General features: G+C 49.1%; 6 protein-coding genes across 6 annotated transcripts; 4 read left to right on the top strand and 2 right to left on the bottom strand.

The window, feature by feature from the left end:
* Positions 1-669: 669 nt before the first annotated feature.
* FTJAE_9672 (uncharacterized protein) lies at positions 670-2,339 on the top strand (the record flags this gene model as incomplete). The annotated part of the gene is made up of 4 exons (XM_037356616.1): positions 670-1,163; positions 1,213-1,410; positions 1,475-2,181; positions 2,308-2,339. 4 exons carry the CDS (start codon positions 670-672, stop codon positions 2,337-2,339), a joined length of 1,431 nt encoding a protein of 476 aa, XP_037203311.1.
* A 240-nt stretch (positions 2,340-2,579) lies between these two features.
* Positions 2,580-3,842, bottom strand: FTJAE_9671 (uncharacterized protein; the record flags this gene model as incomplete). Its single annotated transcript, XM_037356615.1, has 1 exon — positions 2,580-3,842. One exon carries the CDS (start codon positions 3,840-3,842, stop codon positions 2,580-2,582), a length of 1,263 nt encoding a protein of 420 aa, XP_037203310.1.
* A 1,167-nt stretch (positions 3,843-5,009) lies between these two features.
* Positions 5,010-5,849, top strand: FTJAE_9670 (l-isoaspartate(d-aspartate) O-methyltransferase; the record flags this gene model as incomplete). The annotated part of the gene is made up of 1 exon (XM_037356614.1): positions 5,010-5,849. The coding sequence occupies one exon, from the start codon at positions 5,010-5,012 to the stop codon at positions 5,847-5,849; it is 840 nt and encodes a 279-aa protein (XP_037203309.1).
* Positions 5,850-5,882: 33 nt separating this feature from the next.
* On the bottom strand, positions 5,883-6,554 carry FTJAE_9669 (microsomal epoxide hydrolase; the record flags this gene model as incomplete). Its single annotated transcript, XM_037356612.1, has 1 exon — positions 5,883-6,554. The coding sequence occupies one exon, from the start codon at positions 6,552-6,554 to the stop codon at positions 5,883-5,885; it is 672 nt and encodes a 223-aa protein (XP_037203308.1).
* Positions 6,555-7,252: 698 nt separating this feature from the next.
* On the top strand, positions 7,253-8,382 carry FTJAE_9668 (60s ribosomal l5; the record flags this gene model as incomplete). The annotated part of the gene is made up of 3 exons (XM_037356611.1): positions 7,253-7,255; positions 7,422-7,459; positions 7,515-8,382. The coding sequence occupies 3 exons, from the start codon at positions 7,253-7,255 to the stop codon at positions 8,380-8,382; spliced, it is 909 nt and encodes a 302-aa protein (XP_037203307.1).
* Positions 8,383-11,355: 2,973 nt separating this feature from the next.
* On the top strand, positions 11,356-15,013 carry FTJAE_9667 (GIP3; the record flags this gene model as incomplete). Its single annotated transcript, XM_037356610.1, has 3 exons — positions 11,356-11,398; positions 11,511-13,587; positions 13,639-15,013. The coding sequence occupies 3 exons, from the start codon at positions 11,356-11,358 to the stop codon at positions 15,011-15,013; spliced, it is 3,495 nt and encodes a 1,164-aa protein (XP_037203306.1).
* Between the last annotated feature and the right edge of the window lie 1,486 nt (positions 15,014-16,499).

Here is a 16,499-nt window from a genome sequence, read left to right as displayed (position 1 = left end):
CGTTAAAAATATATGTCCGTGTGTATATGAAACTGATTAAGATTGCCATTCAATTAAGCGCTTCGTCGATGGCGTATAAATCTCATTCGTCACCATTCTTTCCTAACAGAAAGGATGATATGGGACTCTGTGAAAATGGTTGAAGTCTACCTACTTACTTACCTTTGACTACCTAACTAGTAGGTACGTAGATATTAAGGTAACGCAGTACTCTATCCCGCTGGAGCATTTTCGGGCCAATCTTAATCCCGGTTGCGCCACTGTAAGATACAGTAATGATAGACGGCTTCTGTGAACGACGAGCGAGCTGACTTGAAGCTCAGGATTTCAAGTTGGCCTGGAGCTACTCGAATTCAATTGTCATTAATCAGTTTCACCATGGTCGACAGAAATCCCAGTCCTCCTCGCCGGCAACGAGCGTGCGCTCCTTGCGCGAGAGTCAAAGCAAAATGTAACTTCCGGGAAGGGAATCTGGAGAAGCATATTTGCGATAGGTACTATATCTCTCAGTCTATTCCTATGATTGTTTCATAGTAACAGATGAAGGTGTGAGACTATGAAGAAGGACTGCTCCCCACAGGATACGAGGAGCCTGAGAAGACCCCGGAGAATTAACCACATAAACGGGTATGATGACGTGAACTTGTATGAGACGTAAAGCTGATTGCCATGAACATTATAACTTCCGAAGAGCAAGAACAAGTCATTGCTGTGGGAACAAAGAGTTCGCAAGAGTTTGCTATGTTAAGCCATAGAAACCGAGCAAAGCAGCCAGGCCGAGACAGCGATAGCAACCAGGAAGAACTGGGATATGATAAGTCTTCCAGGAACCCAACCCAGGCAAATGCAAAGGCAGATAGGGGCACTTCGCAGCCTCCATTTGGGCTATCATGGCCACAAGCAGCTCAAGTTCTTAGGCTCTTCCATGAAGAGTTCACCTCCCAGTTCCCCTTCGTGACAGTCGAGAGTCATCACACTGCAGAATCACTGCACCAAAGCAGTCCATTTCTATTTCGTGCTATCATGATTGTCGCGGCGCCATTATCTGAAGCCGAGGTGGCCAAAGCGAGACGCAACATACTCGCATATCTGAGCTTCAGAGTAATGGTCGAAGAAGACACGGCCTTGGACATACTACAGGGCGTACTGGTGATTGCTGCTTGGTAAGTGGATATAATGCTGGTGAAACAGATTCATGCTCATGATCCATAGGGCTCACAGATGTCACATCGACAATAGTCAGGTCATCAACCTGGCGTATCTTGCTCTTGGCTATGCACATAACCTGGGTATCACACAAGACATGTCATCGGCTCAAACAATCAGCTCAGGAACATCTGACAAGGAACAAACGACACACCTCTTGGAGGAAATACGGGCTCTTCTTGGGCTTTATTGCGTTCTCTCAATGTGAGTCTACCAGTAACCAGTAGCCAGTAATTTTCATTTTCGTTAATCTAACAAAGGCTTCCAGTATCTCAACGAGACAATCGCGAAGAAATCCTCTCGACATACCCAACATGGAAACTTATCTCAAGATTGTCTCCCAAGCACAGGCAACCCCATCTGATCGTTCAATAGAGTATGTCGTTCGGTTCGTTCAGATGGGCGAAAGACTTTCAAGAAGCTTTGGCGAGCCACATGAGCGTACGCTGTTTAGCCCATATGCTGTCCTTCTCGAAGGAACTGGAAGTCGTTTTCGCAACGACCTGAGTCGTCTAGCAGAGTCAGTCCCTAATGGCAATGTTGAAACATACGGCCAAGCGTTTGAGCTTTACCGTTTGTATCTTCTAGTGCGTCTCTTTGAGCCAGCAATTATCGTGGCATGCCACCCTGATGAGGGCGTTCCTCAATTCGTCTATCTTCTGACATGCTTAAGCAACTGCCTTGACGCAATGCAGTCTTTTTTCGACATTCTTCTTGCCTCGCCCGTTGATCTGCTATTGCGCCGTTCAATACTTACACACGATCAAATTCTCTATGTCATGTTACAAGCTGCAAAGCTACTTCTCGTTGAGATTCCTGACTGGGATACTCAGTCTATTCGACAGACGTTGGATCTCACCAACATACTAGATCAAATGGTATCATGTTATGAAGAAGCCACACGGTTGCGCAGGGCAGAGGTGAAACGATTTGTCTTTTCAACACTTGAGGAAGAGTCCCCGAACGAGATGGCTAGTATGTCAAAACTAGTAAAGGAAATACGTTGGCTAAAATGCTGGCTCGAGTCCAGATTCCAGGGGTCGTGGGTAGAAGTTGGGGAAGATACATATCAGGATGCACTGAGACCGACTTGGTCTCTAGGACTCTTGGAAGAGATGCCATGGGAGATCTGAAATCCCTGATTGATTTGTTTACTGGAGCCACTGCCCTTTATCAACGACCGGGCCCTGAAGACGTGCATATGATCTCATTAATGCATGGGCGAGAGGCGGTTGAAGTGAGCATCGGGATTGCAGGGTATCATATTTAATATCAGAAAAAGCTTTAGAAAATACCATCATGACTCCTAGAAAATGCCAATATTCGCCATCCATATCTTACAATCGTGCCAAATGTCCTGCAATACCATGACTCTATCGCTCATCATCTTCCACATATGCCTCATCGTCAGATTCATCGTCAGTCAAAGTAAACTCAGGTTTGTCAGTTTCATAACCTCCAAGAGCATCTTCCTCAGAGATCTCGGACTGTTCATCACTTGACCACGCAAAGCTATCTCCTTCGGACAGCTCAGACTCTTCGACATCATCATCGAAAAGCCCCTTGACTAGCAAGTCCCAACAATCAGGATTAGCCATGTCAAGGCCCTCAATCCTGATACGCCATTTATCCAGGATGTTGCCCTCTTCATCATATGGCTCTCGCCTCATCCAGCCAGTCCATAAGGCAATGGTCTTTGAGGCAGTCATAGCGTCTACCTTGAACCACTCATTGTGGCGAACGTTGCAAGCTGGGCATGCTTTTTCTCGCTTCCTCTGGTTCCAGAGCTGAGCATGTACAATTCTCTCAACCTTGACGTAGTGCTCGGCCGGAAACTCACCGAGCACTTTTGCTTCGTAGCTGCACTGGTCTTTCCAATCTCGCATACGCTTACTGACGTCTTGAGAAAAGCCTATCTTGATATAGGGATGTGCGTCGTGGTAACTCTCAGGAAAGGTATAGAGGTAGATGTAGCCTCCATTCTTTGTCTCCCATTCGGTCAAGGGTTTAAGAAGTCGCTTCTTTATCGCTTTATTGATTTCTAGGGTCGACCGGGGACGGGAGAAGTCCTCGAACTCATGTGGCGCTTTGGGACTCTTAGGTGAAGGTAATTTGGGTAGTAAAAGCTTTGGGGACGGTTTTGTTGGAGTAGAAGGGGACGACTGGGATCTGCGACGACGATGAGTTGAAGTAGTTATAGATGTATTGCCCTTGAGTGGAATCTGTTTTTGCGATGAAATAACAGGAGTGGTTGGTGATGTATTATCTGTTTCTTTCTCGGTTTTGAGAGTATCTTCCTTGTCTTCATTCTTGATATGCACCACTTTAAGGGGCTTGAGGACTGTCTCCCACTCTGACAAACGAGGGGGGCCCTTATCTCGATGTTTATAACAACACATGATCAAGTAAGAGACTTCTTGGAGTGTAGCCTGAGCAGCAGAAAAGCTTCCTTGAGCGACTGCTTTCTCCAAGAGACAAGCGATATGAGCCGAGTTGGCTTTGCTGACTGGGTGCTGGCAACGAGCCTTCTTCTGTGTCGAGGCATGGCATTTTTTCACGTCAGTATCGATATTGAGTAGCTCGCAGAGGGAGGCAGTAGTAGTTGGCCAAGAAATCTGGGAAGTGGTAGGGGTCATATTGGACAAGTCCAGAAGCTGAGCTTCCAGTTCACTGGGATCGAGCTGCGAGAAGGAAAGGCTGGGGATGGTTTCTATGCCAACATGATGCTTGCAGCGCAGGTAGGACTGAGGATATATAACTTGATGAGGGTATCTCTAGGCGCCCGCGCCCTTTGGGGGCAGTGTCTGCGAGGAGGGCCTCCAAGGTTTCTACTACTGCACGATGTGTCTGCCTCACAGACCGTGGTCGTGAAAACAGGCCGGGGAGGACTTCAGCTGGGTGGAGTCTGAGTAGAAAGACGTTGGATGATATGATGGTCTTGGTGAGAAGAGTTATAATCTATTGTTTTCCCTTATATAGTTCTTTCTGTCTGTGATGGTCTGATTATCGACCTCACTTACTTACATACACTCACTCAGTGGTAACGATGCCATTCACCCAAGGCAAGACCATCACTGACATACTGACCTCTATCTTGGCCCGAATCATTGCTGAGGCGTCAGTGGACGGCTGCCTCAAGTCTGAGTGTGCCATTCCAAGGGATAGGTAGATGTTGACAGATACTGACTAGTTTATGCAGTTGGTTCTAAATACCCTTGTCTCGAAACCTCTGCGCCCCCCTGCGAGTCGTATCATCAAGGGTCACGAGGCATCCGAGGGCGCCTCGAGTCAAATTCAGTCCTAGTTCCCTCTCTAAAATTGGTGTTTCTCAAATGCGCAATACCACTCATGGGGCGTTCTTCAGTGGTGAAGTGGCATGGCATCACAGCCACGCGGACGGGCCGTTGCGAGTCGTGGGTGGGTATAGCTTCCGTAGCATGGCGTCACTTCTGCAGAAGCGACCTAGATTGAATCATCAAATCTATGAATGACTTGGAGGGAGTTGATATGGAGGTGAGTTGTTTCTGTAGCTGAATTATAGCGATTCGCGGTTGTACTGGGCAAATTGAGAGGTGATGAGGAGCCAATCAACGAGAATACTAGACTTAGTACCTTACTCATACAACAGTCATCGGTGTAAAAACACCCCGGCCCCAAGCTATCAACCAAGAATACATCTCACAACTGACTCTCAGAAGCACAAAGATAGCCCCATCAGTTGCATCGCCCGACAAACTTATCACTAGGCACTATTAAAGCTGTATTGGCTGATACTTTCACAATCTTGATTACAAAGACTCGTCATGCCTCCGACAGAAAGTCAATCAGATGCCGCTCAGCGCATGTACACTGAACGAGCAACCAACTATGAGGATTCTTGGCATCCTGACTACAGCAAGCGATTCATGGAACTTGTTTCCATCAAACCCGGCGATCGCGTTCTCGACCTCGCCTGTGGAACTGGCCTGGAGGCTGTCATTGCCGCAAGACACGTCGGCGATGACGGGATTGTCGTTGGTGTCGATATAACTGAAGCGATGCTCTCGGAAGCACGCAAGAAGCTGGATCACGACGAAACATTGCATCACCGCATAAGACTTGTGCGACACAACGTCACTGACTTGACTGGCTGCCCAAATGTCGATAGGGGCAGCTTCGATCTCATTTTATGCTCAAGCGCCTTTGTTCTGTTCGAAAACCCAAAGGAAGTTGTCGCCCATTGGTGGGAGTATCTCAAGCCAGGCGGCAGAATTGCGATCGATATCACTCATGAGTATAACCTTCGCTCAGGCCTGCTATTAGAGAAAGTCGCTCGCCGACTGGGCATGCCATTCCCCTCCAACCGAACCTGGATCAAATCTAAAGAGTCCTTTAGTGAGATATTGGAAAGTTGTGGTTTCGTTGTTGAAAGGGTTGGGACTTTGGAAAAGATTGTTGGACTTGGCTCGACGTATCTCGATCTTGACAAGGCAGACGAGCAGTTTGACTACGTTGTCAATGGCCCTCTGACTGCCTCAATTGTAACGGAAGAGTTGAGGGTTAAAGGGAGGGAATATTTCAAGGAAGAGTGGCACAATGCTGCAGTTGATGGCAAGGTCGAGGTATCTGATATTCTCTACGTCTATATCGCCAGGAAGGTTTGATATGCGAGTGTTTTGAATATTCCCAAATCTATCTCACATTTTTGCCTTGACTTTCTGAGCCTTCCCTTGAATGGATATCCTTGGATGATCACCAGCGAGCTTCAGTCCAGTCACTCTCTCCAGCTCATCCACAGCCTTGAATGCACGGCCAAGATTCACCTTTATTGTTCGCAGTCCTTGCCTGCGTGCCTCCTTCAGATTCTCTCCGATATCATCGAGAAAAATTACTTCCTCTGCCTTGATACCAGCCTCCCAGTTCAAGCTTTTCCCCCGAGCTGACTGAGCATTGGCTTTCGCGAATTCGTTTACTCGGTCGAGCGCCAGCTTATAAATGGCCGGATCTGGCTTTCGCATTCCAACATGGGCGGAAGAAATGAAGACATCAAATATCTGCCGCACAGGCTCGTCAAAGAAATGGTCCAGGTGGAGCTTATGCCCTGGCGGAAAGATGACGGTATTGCTCAGCGCTGCGAGAATGAATCGCCCATCCTCCTTCAACTTTCCCAATGCTGGGAACATCCATGGGTCAGGGTTGTTAGAAACGGTCATCATCTCGTTGAAAAGCCATTCTGCATCGATTGAGGGAACGGGAGGGGTTTCCTTTGGGAGACCGGGGGTTTTACTTTGCTCTCGCTCATAGAAGGTTTCCCATCTGACGGGATCATGAAGGTCTTGGCTGAAGCCCCTGAAGAACTCTTCATTCATCTCGATTTCTCCTTTTTCCAAACGATGCCAGAAGCCATTTGGAGCAGTCCTGGATATTGAATAGTTGACCCACCCTGGAGGGATCCCCAGGCTTAATTCATAGTCGAGGATTGCTTGGAAAGGAGAAACGACCTGGAGGAGTCAGTAACCATGTATGTGGGATAGTTGACTACATTTCCAGAACCAAGGCGAGGACAATCGGCGGTAAACATCATGTCTCGAATCACTTACACAAACACCCCCTATATCGAACAACAGGACTTTGGGCTTAGACTCTGACATTATACCCGGCTTGACAGATGGAAAGGACTAGGCTTGTATGTACGCGACCAAACAATGAATACAAGTCTCTAGAATATGTAAGAACTCAACCATCCAACTACTACTCGACGTATTCTTGCCATCTTCTATCCCAACAACGACTCCACCGAGGCTTGGGGTATCCGAGGAGCCTCGGCAGATCCCCCATCTAGGTTGGCGTCTGGGGGAGATAAGATAGGATAAGATAAGATAAGAGCCTCCAGACACGTGACTACCTAACCATCCTCGTCCCCAACCCAGGTCCAAACTGGAGCAAATGAAGCTAAGCGATGTATTAGGGCTATATCCCCCACCATTGAGAATTTACGGCTTATTCCTCTCAGCACCAACTTTCCAAACTTCAACACTCAAGTCGTCGTTGAGCAAATACCGTCAAGATGGTAAGTTGAGGCCTATCGCAAGGGAATATCTTCGCCGAAGAATTCCCTTGGTGTTTTTTTCTTTTATGGCAGAAATGCCAATTGCTCTGAAAGAGTCACCGCAAGTTGCTTCGGAAGGAGAAGAGCATCTGAAGCGCAAATTGCTGACTCGGGGATTTTGTGACAGGTTTTCCACAAGTTGGTGAAGAACAGCGCGTACTACAGGTGAGTTCACACTGAGGTTCCTCTCCACCTTGAGAAATTGCTGACACCCTCGTAGCCGCTACCAGACCAAGTACAAGCGCCGCCAGCAGGGCAAGACCGATTACTACGCCCGAAAGCGCCTCATCACCCAGGCCAAGAACAAGTACAATGCTCCCAAGTACCGCCTGGTCGTCCGCTTCACCAACAAGGACATCATCTGCCAGATCGTGACCTCTGAGATCTCTGGCGACAAGGTCTTCGTCTCTGCCTACTCGCACGAGCTCAAGGCCTACGGTATCGAGCACGGTCTCACCAACTGGGCCGCCGCCTACGCTACCGGTCTCCTCATCGCCCGCCGTGCCCTCAAGAAGCTCGGTCTCGACGAGGATTTCACTGGTGTCGAGGAGGCTGACGGTGAGTTCAAGCTCACCGAGGCCGCCGAGACCGATGATGGCGAGCGCCGCCCCTTCAAGGTCTTCCTCGATGTTGGTCTGAAGCGAACCTCCACTGGTGCCCGTGTCTTCGGTGCCATGAAGGGCGCCTCTGACGGTGGTATCCTTGTCCCTCACTCCGAGAAGCGATTCCCCGGTTACGACATGGAGACCAAGGAGCTCGATGCCGACACCCTCCGAAACTACATCTTCGGTGGCCACGTTGCTGAGTACATGGAGACCCTCGCCGACGACGATGAGGAGCGTTTCCGCAGTCAGTTCCAGAAGTACGTCGACGACGACGTCGAGGCTGAGGGTCTTGAGGACCTCTACACTGAGGCCCACGCCGCCATCCGCGAGGACCCCTTCAAGAAGGCCGAGAGCGATGCTCCCAAGAAGACCAAGGAGGAGTGGAAGGAGATCTCCAAGAAGTACAAGACCAAGAAGCTCACCAAGGAGGAGAAGGAGCAGCGCGTACAGGAGCGTATCCAGGAGCTTCTCCAGCAGGAGTAAAAAAGTTGCTTTATCTCATCAGGTTACGGGCATTTGAGGATTGTTAACCTTGGCATTGGGTTTGGAGTTTCGAGGAAAGGAAAGGAAAGGTCCGTAAACAGGATCACATGAATGAATTACCAAAAAGATACCTTCCAGCCAAATTCCATAGTTGTGGTGAACGGGCATCTCATTACTCCAACTGTCTAATGCTTGCCATGCGTAGTCGTTGTGTTTTATGTGTGCGCGTGTGTGCAGAAATGAGGAACCCTACCCTTGGCGGGCCTAGCTGCAGGATTAGTGCGAGTCTTATTTTCAGGGCTGAATCTTGGCCATGAACCTCAGCACTATGATCTAGTTGAGAGGGCGGAGGGCTCCTGTGGTTGTACGACATGGTCAGCACTTGACATGACTGTCATTATTTGGCGTTGTTGCGTATCGCTTAGCACCGTTGACAGAAATGATAACCGAAGAAGGAAATGGAACGAATCCAACTCTCGTTTAATAATCTTGTAAAGTTCCGAAGTTAATGTCTAATAGAGTTGATACCGGCACCGTTGGCCGTATTAGGTTGCTTCCGGATATCTCGGATTTCCTAAATGTACAATATCGCTCTTATTTTGGTATACGGAATTTGATCTTGAATTGTACAACTAGACTGGCTGGCTGCTCGATTGCTCGGAAAAGAGCCCATTTCAGAGACGTCTATTCGGAAATGGTCATGATGTGGGTTAAACGGAGTAAACAAGACCCTGATGAATGCTACTTAGTCCTGGCCATTGCTGGTTGAGAATCAATAACAGCGGACTGAGCAGTATTTCGAGAGAATCGCAAATTGGGGGCCCGCCTTTCGCTCTCGGAGAAGGTCATGATTCCGCGGCCGAGAGCATCATTCAGTCTATTCCAGTCTGTGCGATTAGTGACGATTATGGTCAATGTGGCGCGTGCTCAGTGTGTGAGAAGGGGCCCGTCGCAGTTGGTGTCGGATCGGATGGACCCGGTGGGTTCCTCAACTGATGCAATCGAGGGAAATGAAGATCGGATATACCCTACGATGTCAACCCTGCTCTGCTGTACACCAACCAGATGTCTAAAGACGAATGCCGCGTGTGAGGATGATGTCCAAACTCCAAAGGGTTCGGTAAAAAAGACTTCGGCACAGGCCAGGGCATAAATCGGCATCTCTGGATACAATTTCCTTTCTTGTCTACATTTTCCCTCCCCTTGATGTTGTCCATTTCGTAACGCCCTTGGAAAATGTTGTGCGACCGAGAACTCTAATGACATCTATGGTCTGCCAAGTAATGGAGGGTCCAGCACACACTCAGACACTGCAGAAGACTCGAACCTCAGGGCATAATGGAACCTAACCGACCTGACTAAGGCAGCACCTCAGTGGAGGCAGGCATTCATATATGACGCCGGATTTTCGGACTCTGGTCTCTGGAACAAAGCTCATCATAACCAATTCTGGTAACGCCTGTCACAAGAATTGAGTGGTTGTGAGAGAGGGGTGACGTCTTTTGTTTGCTCTTTTGCTCATGATGGGCTGAGCCGAAGGTTGCATGCAGTGAACAAGGGTTTATCTTGACCTCGTGCAACGATTTATCATGAATCAATGCAATCATTATTCCGCTGAGGATTTATACAGCACCGTAACACAGTTGGCTGGTGGGCTCAGAGCCCGCTTACAGCCACATGGATCCAATCCCTACATCATTGATGAAATACATAACCGCGCGCTGCACTGACGTCCGTTTTGATACTAAACTTCCGTGCCCGGGTTAGAGGGCCCCGATACGACCGGGGGTACGGTCGGCTCGGTACATGCGGGCGGGTAAGGGAATTAGAGGCAAGGCACTTACTTGTAAAAGAACATGTACTGATACAGAACAAATTACCTTGCCCCCACCCACGGTTGCTTCCTGGGTTGTCTGACTCTGGGGCTGTTGAACTCAATGCCTCCTTTACCCGTAGCAAGGCGTGGCGACGAGGCCATGTTCATCTTATCGGATCACTGAGTGAGACTCGAGAGTCAGCTCGAGACAGAGCGCGCTATTCGGCGTCACTTGTATCACAGGACCTCCATGTAAGGTAAGTATAGTAGGTATTGTGGGCATCACAAATTTCGTCGGACCCTAAACTCACTGCAAGTGACTTGACTGCCATCCGTACCTAGTAGGCGAGCGAGGTAGTGTAGTCTTGATCAGCAAACAGGGTTCGGGCTTTTGTCTCTTGGTCAGCAGCATAATAAGACTAACTCAGATGAAATGTCGTTTGCCTCACCGACCACCGCCGCCTTGTATGTATTGTTTCAAACAACTTATAGATGCCTCCTAAATAAATAATTAATGAATGTGCCTCATGCTATTATGCTGGACTGTGTTGTGCTGCCCGTGCCTTATTTCAACTACTCGTGACAAACCCCTACCCCGCTATTGGACTGGATGTTGTCATAACTAACTCCCCCCCGACATTTCCACTTTGTATGGAGATACCACAACATATTCATCACTTGCTCGATCTCCTCTTTCATCCTCCGTCGTCATTGCTCCAACTCACAGGTCGAGACCACCAGAGTGCATAGTCCAGACCAAGCCAACCTTAGTAGGTACCGCTCGGATGCCCACATAAAGTACCTGTACTTTGCGATCCGCTACCGGTATTCTACTGTATTTGAGTACTAACCTTACCTTAGTCTAAGGTAGCTCATAACTATACCTCATTCAGCCCGTCTCCAGGATTCGCTAGTCATCCATACCTTACCTTTACTCTGGGCTAGAGCCATCGATGGCATCCATCCCAACACTACCACCTCACTAATCATTATCTCTCTGGTCGACTCTCTCTCCTCTTTCATTACTCATTACTCATTCACCCTTCACCTCCTCCAGTTCGGCGCCAGCTTTTATAAACACTGTCAATACTTGTATAAGTTCTTATCATCATTATCTCGTTCACATCTTGGACAGCCGTCTCGGCTACCCTCCCACTATGGAGCAGGTTCATGGCGTTGATGTCAGCTGGATGACCCATGGTGCTTCCAAAGGCATGTTTCCCAGTCGCCACTCTTCCAAACTCCAAAACGCGCATCGCGTCTTTTGTTTCTGGCGGTTTAGACCAAGACCCAGAGTTAACATGGTAAACAGATAAAGCAGCCAGGAATTCACCGCCCACAAAAACTCCCTCAGCAGCTCTTCCAAGACAGATCCCTGGCGCAAACTCGAGACCGAAGTCGCCGGCTTCGGCTCCCGCAGACAATGCCTCGGTAGACTCCAATATCTCGACCAATGGCCAATCCACGGCTCCAAATGGCTCTTTAGCTACAAAACGAATATCGCGCTCCAATTCTATAGATAAACAGACTCCTCCTGGCACATCGCCTCACCGTCGCAATTCATGGTTCTCTAATATCTCTGCCAAATTCTCTTCCTCTAATACGCCGCCGGCCGGTCCTCCTTCGCCAGCTCCCATACCAGAATCGTCACCCGCGCCCCCGTCAGACCCGATTCCTCCCAAGTTGCCACATACAAAGAACGCTGTGCTACCCCATGCTGCGAAACCCGAAGGCGATGGCCCTTATATACCAGCTCCGCCCAGGAGTGGACAGCCCGGCTTTTTGGGCATGTTCCGGCGCCTGTCTTCTTCTAACAATGGGGCTCTTTCACAAAGCGGAAAACTTGGCCATGGCCTTGTCGACAGGGTGGTTCTGAATGTCGACCAAAGTCGGGAAAGATGTCCTATATCGGAGCTCTCTTGTGCCAAACTTAGAAGAGTCGCATTCTGTGTGGATGTTGAGATTGCGCCCCAGCCGAAATATGCTGACCACGATTCTTCATTACCTAAAACGACCGACAAGACTCAGAAAAAGAAGTTGACCGAGAAGGGTGAGGGCGAGGCCCTGAAGAACCCAAAGGCTGTGGAGGAGCAGAAGGAAACCAACGGAGAAGTCAAGACTACAGGAGAAACATTACCGAAGGAACCCGAGAAGGAAGGGACTGAAGCACCTCAACAAGTCAGTGAAGTGGCCAATGGCAGTCCAACTTCTGTGTCGGAGAAAAAGGAGGAAAACACCAAGAAGAAGGAAAAGAAGAAGAAGAGCGAGGAAGAGCGAAAGGCCAGAAAAGAGAAGAAGCGAAAATTGGCCGAAGCCAATGGATCCATCCCCATGGAGATACATTATGATAGCAGTGATGACTCGGCCAAACCAAAAACGCCGCCCAATGGTCCCGAGACCAACAAGCCTCAGACGGCACCTACCACGAACCCTGTGCGTGTGTACCGAAGATGCTGTCAGCTTCGCGAAACGCCAATCCTGAAAAAGATCACTGAGCAACTCACCGATACAGCCAACTACAATGCCTCGACTGGCACGGTCAACAAACTTGATCTAACAGATTATTGGCTCCAATTACCAGATCTCATCACTCTCGGAGACTACCTTGCAATCGTCCCTGTGAGGGAAATACTGTTGGAGAACAGCGGGCTTGGTGACGAAGGTCTACGAGTTATCCTAGCCGGTCTGCTGGCAGCCAAGAGACCAGCTGTGAGGCGGCGGAAACCCAAGCACGATGATGAGGATCAAGGCGGCGTAGTAGAGCGACTTGTCCTTAAGAACAATAAGATAGGTCCTGATGGATGGAAGTATCTCTCGCTTTTCATCTATTTATGCCGATCGCTTAAATTCCTCGATGTCTCTTACATTCAATTCCCGCGCCAGCCTCAATCACAGCAAAACGGTTCACTCAACAATGGAGTTCATATACCCCGAAGCATCTCGAGCATATTCTCCGCTGCTCTGGGAGAGCGACTGGGGGGATCAACGCTCGAACTGGTCAACATTGGCCAAACGGGTTTGACGATGGGGCAACTTGGAACAATCGTCGACGGCCTGATTCAATGTGGCGTGAAACGACTCGGTTTGTCGCACAACCAGATCGATGCAGAGGGCATGAAGCATGTTGTCAAGTTCCTTACAGAAGGTCACTGTGAAGGTCTCGACTTGGGCGGCAATGATCTCAGCCAACACACTGAAGCCTTGGCAACAGCCATCGAGAATGATACAACGCTCTGGGGACTCGGCATGGCCGATTGTAACTTGACGCCTTCGGCACTCTGCAAGATCTTACCTGTGATGGTCAAGCTACCGAATTTACGATTCTTTGATTTGTCCCAGAACCCAGCATTGTTCCAGTCTACCCCCAGTGCTGTTGGTCTGCTCAGGAGGTATGTATTTGATAACCCTCAGCTCGACTCAAGTATACTAACTGTGCATAGATATCTTCCCAAGATGAAAGTGTTGAAACGTATGCATCTAGAAGATGCTGCGATGACTCCAGAACAAGCGATAGCAATAGTGGAAGTGCTCCCTGAGGTTAAAACGCTGGCACATATCAATATCACCAACAACGCCGAGATTGCTAAGCTTGCCGATGCAAGTACAGAAGAAGCGCAAGAAGAAGCTTGCGCTCTTTATGCGTCTCTACTTGCCGCAGCTCGTGTGTCAAAGAGTCTCATTTGTGTGGATCTCGAGGTTCCTAGCGAACATGCGGGGGAGATCGTCAAGGCCATGGCTAAGCAAGTCGTTGCCTACTGCCTTCGTAACATGGAACGACTTCCCGATACTGACACAGGTGCGGTTTTGGCATCGACGCTTGCCGAGAACAACCTAGAGGTTGGCGAGAATAAGTTGCCACCTTATCCTGATGTTCTCGCACATCTCGTTGGACACGACGTCCTTGACCAAGACGAAAGCGACGACGATAACGGTTCAGCGCCTGATGAGGACTATGTTATCGGAGGTACTGGTGTGGTCAAGGCGCTTGCTTGTTGCCTGAAGAATCGTGGTGATGAGTCACGGAGACAATCAGGCGAATTTATTCGTGATATTGAGAACGGAGCATCAAACCCTGCTGCCAACTTATCCACAGGTGGAAAGGCCAAGGACATGTCAAAGCACCTATTGATGGGCGCACGCAAGATTCGCCAACGTCTCCAGCCGGCGCTCATCAAAGCAAGGGCAAATCCTGATGATGATCACAACCTCCGCAGGCTAACCTTCCTCGACGACACTTTGCAAGGAATTATCAAACGGTTCGAGGACGAGTACCCGGATACCCGCGAGGATCCTGCATTGCAAAGGCGCCCCCGTGCAGGGACGAAGGGCAGCGAAGAGTCGCCAACCACATTGCCACTCGAGGATTCTGCATTGGCTTTGTCGGACAATGAGGATGAAGGCGAAATTACCGGAGGCAAGCCACTGTCGAGGTCCAACTCCATGGCCAAAATATTGGTTGAGGAAGAAGGCCGAATTCTCCGCGCTGGTCATCGCTTCCGTGCCGGTCTCATTAAGGAGGAGCAGATTGACCTCCTCAGCACAATCGATGATATTGGATCGGATCCTAAACACGTCAGGATGCTTGTTGAACTGGCCGAGGACCTCGGTGGAGAAATCTGGGAATTAGTCAAGGAGAAGGGTCCCGTGAGGGCATTCAAGGAGGATCGAGATGTTGCTTTCAAGTGCATGGAGGCGAGCGATCCAGAGCACTGGGCTCGATTCGCTGAGGCGCAGTACAAGTCTCGCGCGAACATTAGCATTCCATCAGCAGCAAAGCAGGGTGAGGTGGTGGACGAGAGCGCGGTTGCTGATTGAAGTAGTGGGCTGCAAGAAAGATGTCGATATGATGCCTGTGTAAACAAACCTCTGCTAGGAGAAGAATGGGGTCATGGCAGGTTGATCATGGCCTGTGCATCATCAAGAGTTGGTAGAGAGAAGGATGTGGATTGACATGACATTCTATGCTATGCGCATAGAAGTCAGGGCGCTCGTTAACGACTGACTTTTCCCTTTCGTTCTATTTTGCTTTGAGCGGGGAGTTATGAATAGGTAGGCTCTCTTGCAAGAGAGAAGTGGCTATACTACTATACTATCAATGCGCGAACGGGATCAAAACTACGTGCATAGTCTTGGGGATCGAGTGAATAATACATACAGCGTCGTCAACAGAAGTCGATCTCTGTTAACTGAGGGGCGTTGGAGAGTGTGATACATACTGTACTACTTCGTATTATATGTAATGAGGTGTCCATAACCCTGGATTTGTTCTGGGGAACAGTGTTTAACCTGATCCTCAGTGGATATTCACCATGTCACCTTGAGCAAGTACCGAGTAGTGAGTGCATGATGTGCAGTGCAGCACTAGACTATAGCTATATCTAGACGATGCGGCGTGGCCGGGATGAGCACGGGGGCTGATCTCAGCTTATCAATCGATTAATTAACTAATTAATTCTCTTTTGACGCCAGAGACGACGGGAAGAAAGGCAACAAGTTCTAGCTCACCCGCTGTTTCGTTTTGGTCAAAACCGTGAGATTCGGTTGGTCCGCGACTTGGAGTCCTTAATTCGGCCTGCAACGTGAGCTATTCTGCTTTGGGCAACATGAAACGCAAACCATGCCTTATGGGGCAACAGGGGTAGCACAACCTCTTGCATCTCCAACGTCTCGAGCTTCAGCTTTCAATTAATATTTTACTCTTGTCAACCTCTGTGCGCGTTTCTTTCTTTTTAGTCGTTTCACTGGATGCCATTTCACCGGATGCCATTTCAAGCTATTCTATTCGCGCACAAGTCTCTCGAGTCCGCTTTTATTTCCGTCTTGAATGCACAGCCTCATGTCGAGGCTTCTTTCAGGGTCGTATCTGACAGGAGGATGAGGAGGAATCATGATGATGCGCTCACTGGTCAGGCCGTGACGATTCTAAATCAAGAACCCTCGCATTAGGTCTAGGCCGCATCAAAGTCTAAGTAATGTGGTTGAAGTTGCAGTTTTGCAGTCATCGCCTTCGTCATTGGGCTGTGAGATCTGCGTTTCGTCTGTCTTAATACAGGAATTATATGTGCAACATGGTTGCTGAGCTGGCAATGCGAGGACAGCAAACCACAGACAGATTCGATCGCTTCTTTGCTAGCTACCCAGCCATCAAGAGCTCCCAGCCGCTCTCTCCTCGCTGCTATCATTGTTATCGTCCGTCCGGGTTGGAGCAACGAAACGACCCAGCATATCGATGTGTGGGTTGATGCTCATTCCATTTCCTGGGCTCCTGGCCGTGGGCGTGGTAATCATAGCTGATGTCGAA

Source organism: Fusarium tjaetaba (assembly GCF_013396195.1).
Source record: "Fusarium tjaetaba strain NRRL 66243 chromosome Unknown NRRL66243_c0000219, whole genome shotgun sequence".
In the NCBI taxonomy this organism is placed as follows: Eukaryota; Fungi; Ascomycota; class Sordariomycetes; order Hypocreales; family Nectriaceae; genus Fusarium; species Fusarium tjaetaba.
The sequence above is the reverse complement of the archived record's forward strand: the minus strand, read 5'-3'. Positions and strand labels throughout refer to the sequence as shown.